The sequence below is a fragment of the Anneissia japonica genome, unplaced genomic scaffold (assembly GCF_011630105.1).
Source record: "Anneissia japonica isolate Jap-2015-1 unplaced genomic scaffold, ASM1163010v1 scaffold287776_len302883_cov198, whole genome shotgun sequence".
In the NCBI taxonomy this organism is placed as follows: domain Eukaryota; kingdom Metazoa; phylum Echinodermata; class Crinoidea; order Comatulida; family Comatulidae; genus Anneissia; species Anneissia japonica.
In genome coordinates this window covers 120,533-131,328 of record NW_022705028.1, presented here as the reverse complement: position 1 = coordinate 131,328, position 10,796 = coordinate 120,533, and the positions used below count along the sequence as shown (strand labels likewise).

Here is a 10,796-nt window from a genome sequence, read left to right as displayed (position 1 = left end):
ATCCTTGCACTGCGTAGCTGTCCCTGACGCAATCGGGAACACTTCCTGATTCAACTGACCAATCAGCATCGCCAGAGGAGTCGGCGATAGCGTGTAGCGATTTTTAATGGAAACCGAGCTTTACAGAGACTTATTTATAATGTAATCTATTTTGTAGCAAAGTGATTATAATATTATTGTGAATATGTTTTAAATGCTATGTTAAGCCTGTCTCTTATACACATCTAGATGTGTATAAGAGACAGCCCGGAAGGGGCGCCACCCCTGGAAGAAATAATGAAAAAACTATAGGCGACTAATGGTAATACTGTTCTAGCTATAGTGGATCAAGTGGCGCTAGCCTAGGCCTGCTCTAGAATAGTACAATGACCTCTTGCTATGGCTTAGCTTAGCTAGTACAGTATTTAATCATTTTTGCTAGTATTGGTTAATCCGGTCTTTAGGGTGGTGGTATTAAAACTTCAAAAATTCATATAAAAAATAAGATAGCTAGCATAGCACCTTTTGAGGTCAATTGATACCTAGGCTAATTACAATTAAATTAGGATGCCCAGGCTGCCGATGTAATGTTAAACCACACTAAACAGCGTCTACCGCTTTTCGATCTCATGAAACTTGTTGCAAAGTTTTATGACTTTTTATCTAGTTTCAATTTTTGTTAAATTTTGGTTTTATTAAATATCTTAAAATGTATTGGGATTTGCATTGTCATAGCGAAGAAAAATAGATTCACTAGACCTACACTCATTGAGACTCGAAAGTTAGTTTGTGTGTGATCAGCAAACTTTTTGTAATGTGAGAAAATACTCGTCCTAGATTGAGTTTCTTCTCGCAAACTCGATCGCCTTTATTTACGACGCAAATGTCTTGTGCATGCCTAGAAACTACATAATTTTGTTCACGGCGACTCAGGGTTGGCATGGCGGGCTTACGAAAGGGCCAAATACGAGGGGACACTTTATGCGGCTATAGTAGGCCTGGTTTAAAAATTCCACTCTCCTGCCCTCTCAAGGAGACTTGGGTAGGGGGAATCGTGGGTCATGATCAGCTTCCGTAGATGAATTGCCCTCAATAATTTATAATAGTTTCCCAGATTTTGTGTGCATTATTTTACCTGTTGGTCAATATTTTGTGATTATGTAAAACAACACCACCTTAAGAAGGATTATAGGGGCCTATTGAATCAATGAACAACGTTGCTGTTTAAGGCATAGGCCAATCATTATTAATACTTCTGTTCATGTTTCAAATTTGCTAATTTATACGTCATATAAATTTTGTATCGGATTATTCCATTAAATGGTACAGATCATTTCGTTTCAGAATCTTAAACTACCCGAGAAACGCAGCGACACGTGAGAGAATATCGGATTCCGAAGTAAATGCGATCATTCATAGAGCTTTCAAAATGTGGAGTGACTATATTCCTTTAACGTTCCAAGAAACCACCGGTTATGCGGATATTTACCTGAGCTTTGTTTCGTATTATCACGGCGATTATCGCCCTTTTGATGGGACCGGTAACGCCATTGCTCACGCCTACTTCCCTGGAACTTTTCTTGATGGAGATATCCATTTTGACGATTCGGAAAGGTTCACTCAGAACACTCAAAGTTAGTCCAAATAATATGAGACTTATTTATAGTGTATATTACTTGTTTGGCATAGTTGTATTCAAGGCATTCGATCCATAGTTGAGTGGGGAGAGGGGACGAATTGCAAAATAAACCTTTTGGGCCGTCGGTCGAAGCTTTGGTTGGGAGCCAGGGGGTTGCATAGCGCCTGTAGCCTTTTATAAGTCGTATCTAATTGAGTTTAAGGAATGCAATTAACATTTATTTCCACACCCTATACATTTTCAAATATACAGTGGTGGATGGAATTCGAAATAAATGGGGCCCAGGGAAGAACTTGTACAAATGGAGTGTAGACTACCTCAACCCCATTATGGCTGGGGCTGAGGTTAGGAAATTTATGGAAATGACATTTCACAAAATATAGTTTGGCCGTGAATTTTCAAACGTTACGGGCAGATGGATTTTTATACTACCAGATTTGAAGAATCAGGCCGTCAAAAAGGCCAAATGGCAACCTGGACGCTGATATTTTTTTTCTACCGTTTTTATTTGGCCAATTATGCCCCCTTAGTGTCAGCTCAGTTCTGTGATAACCTGGAAGCACCACGATTTTTTCTCCAATTTTAAATTTCAAAAAAAAAATGGAAGGGTGGGCCTGCTGGGCAGTGGTGGTGCCAGGATTTGATGTTCCGACAAAAAAGAGTGGGACTGGTTGGGCCTCGCTCAAAATCTCTCGAAAGTGGTCCAGGGGCCAAACTTCGTGAAAAATATGACAGTTTAGGAGTTTGAAAGGCTTATTTAATCGATTTTGGATCGAGTCTACTAATATGTAGAAAATGCATATAGGCGGTACAATTTATCTCCCCGACGAATTGTGGTTTTCTCCTCGACGGGGGCCCTAGCTCCCCAGTACCCCGCTGGCGCCACCACTGCTGCTGGGCCCCTGAATCTGCCGCTACTGAAATACTCCCCATACAAAGTTTTTCAATTTATCTTCATTAATCATAATCATGCCCTCTTATAAATTTCTTGCAAACTAACTCATAAAAATAATGATTTATACTGAGTAGCCTGTGACGTATTTGAACCCATGAATAATAGACCTCGTGTCAAAGGCTGTATAATTGTTGTTTAATAACGGATGTATAAAATTCAATTAAAAAAACTAGCACAATTATATTTATTACATGACATACTGTATATTAGTCGTAGTGAGCTTATTTATGTTATCCAGGATTAAATTTGCCATAGTAATGAAAAAAGAACTCTAATCGAACCATCTCTGCACCTCTCCACATCCCCCCGCCAACACCTGACCCCTCCATCTTTGCACACACCCGAAGCTCACATAACCACCACAAACACAAGAGATGTTGGTAAACTTTAGATAAATTTATTTTTTTTGCCTTGCTGCAATAAAGTCTTAATGTTGTCATGTCGTAGAAGAATAGGCGATTTAATTGAAATATTTAGGTATTAATCTGTGTTTAAATATTTGGCAAGGAAATTGAATAATGCAAAAAATAAATCAAATAATGTGACTGATTTTTTTTCACAGGTTCCCGAACAAATCCGAACCCAGGTGGCCCGAGACCTACTTACACATCGAGTGATGTCGAAGGATGTAATAAAGTATTCACTGCAGTCGGTTATCTTAGAGGAGAAATATTTGCATTCCAGGTAAACGTACTGCACAATGGCTGCGGACAAGGTCTATAAAATTGTGCTCTGCGCACTACACCTATTAAATGACATTTTATTACGCACATCCTTAAATTTACTTGCTTATAGGATATGCAAAGATCATAGAAATATTATTATTAAAACGTTGATTATTTTTTAAGGGAAAATACTTGCTCTTACTATGAGGAAAATAGGTTTTCTCTATTTATTACCATAATTTTTAGTTGAAACATTATTATTATTATTATTATTATTATTATTATTATTATTATTATTATTATTATTATTATTATTATTATTATTATTATATATTACAATATATATAATAATTTTTATGCTCAAGTTAATAATTTGTTTGTTACTGCAAAATGAGCAAGTTAATTAAAAAATTATTTTTATGATTTTGGTCATTTTCCAGGGACAGTAAATCTTTAATTTTTTTTATTTAGAATCTAAACATAAAAATTAAGCAATTTTTTTTTAAACTTACATGGTGGCAGTATATTTTTCAAATACAGCAATAGTAATGTACCAATAACAACAATTTTCAATTCATTTCATAGAAAGATAGATACTGGAGAATTCAACGACCAGGCGTGCTTCTCACCGATATTGACGGTGATCTAAATACACACTTCTGGTACGGTTTACCAGATGACGTAGATGCTGGTTATGAGAGATGGCTCGACAGCACAATAATTTTCTTTAAAGGTAAATTAATATTATTATTATTATTATTATTATTATTATTATTATTATTATTATTATTATTATTATTATTATTATTATGTTACTAAAACTTACCTTAAGGGGAACATAGACAATAGAGAAAGTATAGAAAATAACACAAAAGATATTCCCTTAAGTCCAGTTAGTGATAGTTATTATTATTATTATTATTATTATTATTATTATTATTATTATATTATTAATAATAATATTATTAATATTATTATTATTATTATTATTATTATTATTATTATTATTATTATTATTATTGTTGTTTTTGTTATTGTGACGTTTTACTGTTCATGTTATTGTCATCATCATCGTCATAATCATCATCATCAGCACCATCATTATTATCATTATTACAATCATTAATCATTACTACTATTACAATCATTATCATATTTTTGTATTATTATTATTATTTTTATTAATGATAGTATTATTATTATTGTTTTTGTTATTGTGACTTTTTACTGTTCATGTTATTGTCATCATCATAATCATCATCATCATCATCATCAGCACCATCATTATTATCATTATCACAATCATTACTACTATTACCATCATTATCATATTTTTATATTATTATTATTATTAATATTATTATTATTATCATTATTATTATTATTATTATTATTATTATTATTATTATTATTATTATTTGCCAGTTATGACCAAATATAAACATCGTCTTTTTAATGAAACTTTGGAGTAAGATTATAAGAATGTAACCCCAAGTAAGTATAAGATATATTTAGTTTATCAGAAAAAATATTTGTTTTTATTACTTTCATTATAGTAGGCCTATGCTTTCTTTGATTTTAACGATTATTGTCCCTTTAACTTCAGGTGAAAATTACTATCTGTTCAATGGAAACCACCTGATGCAAGGACCTTTACCGATATCGGAATTCACTGTCCCTTCTTCTATTAAGTCACTCCCCAACAACATCGATGCGGTCTTGACGTTCGGCGAATACTATAAAACGTACTTCTTTAGGGATGATTTGGTGTGGTGCTACGACGAAAACAGGCGAGAAATAGACCCTGGGTACCCTCGCCCTATCTCTGAGGTTTTTAAGGGAATTCCTAGTGACTTATCAGCGGCCTTCAGATATAAAAACGGTAAGGAACAATTTCCGACTTCAACAGGCATACAATTGTGTATGGAGGCCTATACAATTATATAACCTATTCTTAAAGAGTGTTTACTAAATATCTATATAGAAAAGTGAACTACCCAGAAAAAGACGCTGTATATGTTCAAACCTCTGAAAACCCACGGTAGACAAAGTAATGTTGTGACTGTAGTATCTTATTACGATTAGGTCTATTTATAATAATGTTATATTTTCTCTTTTTGTCATCAGGTAATACATACTTTTTGAAAGGAAAGAAATACTATCGATACAATAATTTGCGACAGGAGGCCGACTCGGTGGGCTTTCCTCGCTTATTTGGTGTCGATTTCCTGGCCTGCAACACAGCGGAATACACTGTAAGGAACACTGGAACGGTTACTGTTGCTGTCTCCATCTCGTTCCTTGTCGCTTCCTCTCTCATAACTTTATTTTTTGCATTCTAAGTAATCTATAATTAATTAAATAGTCAATAAATAAGTCAACTATTTAGGCTTATCAAATTATTGAATATTATTATATTAACTTTCTCAAACAATGATTCAGAAAATCCTACATCCAAATGTTCTCTTAAGCATTAAGTAGGCCTATACCCTAGGTTTTAGCAAAGGCCTATATAAGTATATAAGCCTACTACTCTGTGTATGGGAGATTCAAAGGCAGGACGAGAAACATATTTTTTTATCAGTGGCCTAATAATAGCCTAGGATCTCCCTCCAATTAAAACCACTTTTGTGGCGGGGAGGGTGTGTGAGGGTGAGGGGTTCCATGGTCTTTAACGCTTCGGTCTATAATTAGAATGATAAAGAGAATAGGCATTTTTTAATTTGGGACCACAGAAAAATGGTGTTTAATTGAAAGGGTCTTTAATTAGAGAGAGACTTACCTATATTCAGCCAATAGTATTTTTTCTAATTACTTTAGAATTTGTTGTACATTAAGATATGTATCTCTATCTTAAAATAAAACAGAATAAATAAATTAATAAATAAAAAATATGGAAAATTAGAATATCTTTTTTTATAGATAGGCCTAGGTGATTTTGCAGACACTGGTTACATATAAGTATGCCTTGTCAATTAAACGGTCGTACCGTACCGTACTATAGAGCTGGTAACGTTTAAAAACCTCCCTTGAGTCACATGAAAGGAAATTATACGTATTTATAGGCCTACACATATAGGCCTAATCTATCATTTAAGCGTTATATGTTTATTTCTTTTTATTAAAATGATTTAAATTGGATATATGCATACTTTGAAGCGTTTTTGTTAAAAAGTTTATACTATTGATAAAACAGAATAAAATGATGTAAAATGAAGTAGGATCTATTGAGAAGGCTGAGAGAAAAACAAAAATAATGTGCAAATTGAGACCAAAAACTATATACGCCTAGGCCTGATAATGAACTTCATTGGAGAAAGTGGTGTGAATTTCATTTGAGTGAAAAGACGGATATTTTTTTTAAAATAATGTTGAGGTTTACCAGTGGCGGCGAGGAGGCGAGGTCCCCGACAGGTGTTCTACATCCATCTTGCAGAGCCCCAACGAGAGCAAAATTTAGAAAGGCACCTCAAGACGTCAGAAAATGGCAATATCAGACCACTAATTCCTCCATGCTCAGACTGTGAAAATGCTTTATCATCAATGTTCCCTAAAGAAATGATTGGCTTTTTTTCTGACAGGGGTTCATTCCCCGGACACCCCGTAGCATAGTCTTGTTCCCTCTGAATACTCTCACACCACCGACGCCACCACTGCAACAATTTCAGGATTATAGTTTTACATTGCAGGTTAATAACGTTAAAAATTCAAAAATTTATATTTATTTATTAAGGCACAGGACACAAACACCATTGTCATTAGCGAATATATCACTACTTGTTGGTCACAATAGAATATCGGATTCTTAAAAATGTGTTTCTTAATGTATTTATTTATTTGATAACATATCATTACTCGGGCGTGTTGGATGGCCGAGCGTTAAGACAGGGGCGCCGCATTCTATTATAGGCGCTGGTTCGAACGGCACGTTCGCCTATGGTTCTGGTGATGGAACGAGTCTTCTCAGATAAGGACTATAAACCGTAAGCCCAGGTATACAATGGCTCGAGTGAGATGTGTATAAGAGACAGTATTTATAGTGTATATTACTTGTTTGGCATAGTTGTATTCAAGGGATTCGATCCATAGTTGAGTGGGGAGAGGGGACGAATTGCAAAATAAACCTTTTGGGCCGTCGGTCGAAGCTTTGGTTGGGAGCCAGGGGGTTGCATAGCGCCTGTAGCCTTTTATAAGTCGTATCTAATTGAGTTTAAGGAATGCAATTAACATTTATTTCCACACCCTATACATTTTCAAATATACAGTGGTGGATGGAATTCGAAATAAATGGGGCCCATGGAAGAACTTGTACAGATGGAGTGTAGACTACCTCAACCCCATTATGGCTGGGGCTGAGGTTAGGAAATTTATGGAAATGACATTTCACAAAATATAGTTTGGCCGTGAATTTTCAAACGTTACGGGCAGATGAATTTTTATACTACCAGATTTGAAGAATCAGGCCGTCAAAAAGGCCAAATGGCAACCTGGACGCTGATATTTTTTTTCTACCGTTTTGATTTGGCCAATTATGCCCCCTTAGTGTCAGCTCAGTTCTGTGATAACCTGGAAGCACCACGATTTTTTCTCCAATTTTAAATTTCAAAAAAAAAATGGAAGGGTGGGCCTGCTGGGCAGTGGTGGTGCCAGGATTTGATGTTCCGACAAAAAAGAGTGGGACTGGTTGGGCCTCGCTCAAAATCTCTCGAAAGTGGTCCAGGGGCCAAACTTCGTGAAAAATATGACAGTTTAGGAGTTTGAAAGGCTTATTTAATCGATTTTGGATCGAGTCTACTAATATGTAGAAAATGCATATAGGCGGTACAATTTATCTCCCCGACGAATTGTGGTTTTCTCCTCGACGGGGGCCCTAGCTCCCCAGTACCCCGCTGGCACAACCACTGCTGCTGGGCCCCTGAATCTGCCGCTACTGAAATACTCCCCATACAAAGTTTTTCAATTTATCTTCATTAATCATAATCATGCCCTCTTATAAATTTCTTGCAAACTAACTCATAAAAATAATGATTTATACTGAGTAGCCTGTGACGTATTTGAACCCATGAATAATAGACCTCGTGTCAAAGGCTGTATAATTGTTGTTTAATAACGGATGTATAAAATTCAATTGAAAAAACTAGCACAATTATATTTATTACATGACATACTGTATATTAGTCGTAGTGAGCTTATTTATGTTATCCAGGATTAAATTTGCCATAGTAATGAAAAAAGAACTCTAATCGAACCATCTCTGCACCTCTCCACATCCCCCCGCCAACACCTGACCCCTCCATCTTTGCACACACCCGAAGCTCACAATGGCAATAATGGACACGGCGGCCCTGCTAAAGAAAATGCAAGAAAGATAATTATAAAATAACTGATGGTAACATATTAATTCTTTTTAGACTTCAATCTACTTCATATTGCCGCCCATGAGATTGGACACTCACTCGGATTATTGCATACGAACGTCTATGGCGCACTTATGTATCCTGTTTTCACGGGCTATCAACCCTCATTGCTCTTGCACAGTGATGACATAAGAGGAATCCAAGCCGTATATGGTATAGTAAAAATCATTGGCTGACCCGTAATTTGCATCATAAAACAATCATGGGTCTATATATGGCTTCAAATAATTATACAATTTTGGATCAAGCAACGATTTTTATTATTAACAGGTCCTTTATATCAATTATTGTAAATATTGAAAATTTAATTATGACAATTCTAATACAGTTGCATATGTTGTTAAAGTTTTTGAAATTGCAATTCACTTAAACTGTTTTCCTCTCCATCATCGTGTCATATTATGTGCATTTTCGGAAGCCAATAATTTAATATTTTAATAATAGGCTTATAAGATTATATATAGTGAAATTTAATTGTGATATTATATGACGACCGTTCAACATATGGTGACCGTTCACCATAGGCCTCTGATCTTAATGATTGTACAGTATTTATAGTTGCTTATTAAAAATGTGTTTCTTAATGTATTTATTTATTTGATAACATATCATTACTCGGGCGTGTTGGATGGCCGAGCGTTAAGACAGGGGCGCCGCATTCTATTATAGGCGCTGGTTCGAACGGCACGTTCGCCTATGGTTCTGGTGATGGAACGAGTCTTCTCAGATAAGGACTATAAACCGTAAGCCCAGGTATACAATGGCTCGAGTGCACTATAAAGAGCCCAGTACATCTTTCGAGACGAGTAGGAGGTTAGCCTGGTGTACTGGTTCCTACATCCCCTGGTGTAGACAGACGAGGGATAGCTGGTACACGTTTACCGGGTGCTCATACACGTAGAGACCCTTAGGGGAGAAGAAAGTTACTGTTCGGTCTAGTCCACACCTCGAGCGCTTTGAGACTTCGGTATAAAGCGCTATATAAATCGAACCACATTACATTACATTATTCAGAATGAATAACCACCACAAACACAAGAGATGTTGGTAAACTTTAGATAAATTTATTTGCTTTTAAATATGTTTATTTTCCTTGCTGCAATAAAGTCTTAATGTTGTCATGTCGTAGAAGAATAGGCGATTTAATTGAAATATTTAGGTATTAATCTGTGTTTAAATATTTGGCAAGGAAATTGAATAATGCAAAAAATAAATCAAATAATGTGACTGATTTTTTTTTCACAGGTTCCCGAACGAATCCGAACCCAGGTGGCCCGAGACCTACTTACACATCGAGTGATGTCGAAGGATGTAATAAAATATTCACTGCAGTCGGTTATCTTAGAGGAGAAATATTTGCATTCCAGGTAAACGTACTGCACAATGGCTGCGGACAAGGTCTATAAAATTGTGCTCTGCGCACTACACCTATTAAATGACATTTTATTACGCACATCCTTAAATTTACTTGCTTATAGGATATGCAAAGATCATAGAAATATTATTATTAAAACGTTGATTATTTTTTAAGGGAAAATACTTGCTCTTACTATGAGGAAAATAGGTTTTCTCTATTTATTACCATAATTTTTAGTTGAAACATTATTATTATTATTATTATTATTATTATTATTATTATTATTATTATTATTATTATTATTATTATTATTATTATTATTATCATTATTATTATTATATATTACAATATATATAATAATTTCTATGCTCAAGTTAATAATTTGTATGTTACTGCAAAATGAGCAAGTTAATTTAAAGATTATTTTTTATGATTTTGGTCATTTTCCAGGGACAGTAAATCTTTAAAATTTAGAATCTAAACATAAAAATTAAGCAATTTTTTTTCAAACTTACATGGTGGCAGTATATTTTTCAAATACAGCAATAGTAATGTACCAATAACAACAATTTGAAATTCATTTCATAGAAAGGTAGATACTGGAGAATTCAACGACCAGGTGTGCTTGTCACCGATATTGACGGTGATCTAAATACACACTTCTGGTACGGTTTACCAGATGACGTAGATGCTGGTTATGAGAGATGGCTCGACAGCACAATAATTTTCTTTAAAGGTAAATTATTATTATTATTATTATTATTATTATTATTATTATTATTAT

At 34.8% G+C, this 10,796-nt stretch overlaps 1 protein-coding gene across 1 annotated transcript in view; it reads left to right on the top strand.

Moving 5' to 3' along the window:
- Positions 1-10,796, top strand: part of LOC117105190 (interstitial collagenase-like) — a 25,033-nt gene that overhangs the window by 1,714 nt on the left and 12,523 nt on the right. The window contains exons 3-6 of the mRNA XM_033246259.1: positions 1,324-1,613; positions 8,650-8,808; positions 9,901-10,022; positions 10,601-10,748. Of these exons, the coding sequence (XP_033102150.1) occupies positions 1,324-1,613; positions 8,650-8,808; positions 9,901-10,022; positions 10,601-10,748 (719 nt within the window). The remainder of the gene's footprint in view (positions 1-1,323; positions 1,614-8,649; positions 8,809-9,900; positions 10,023-10,600; positions 10,749-10,796) is intronic.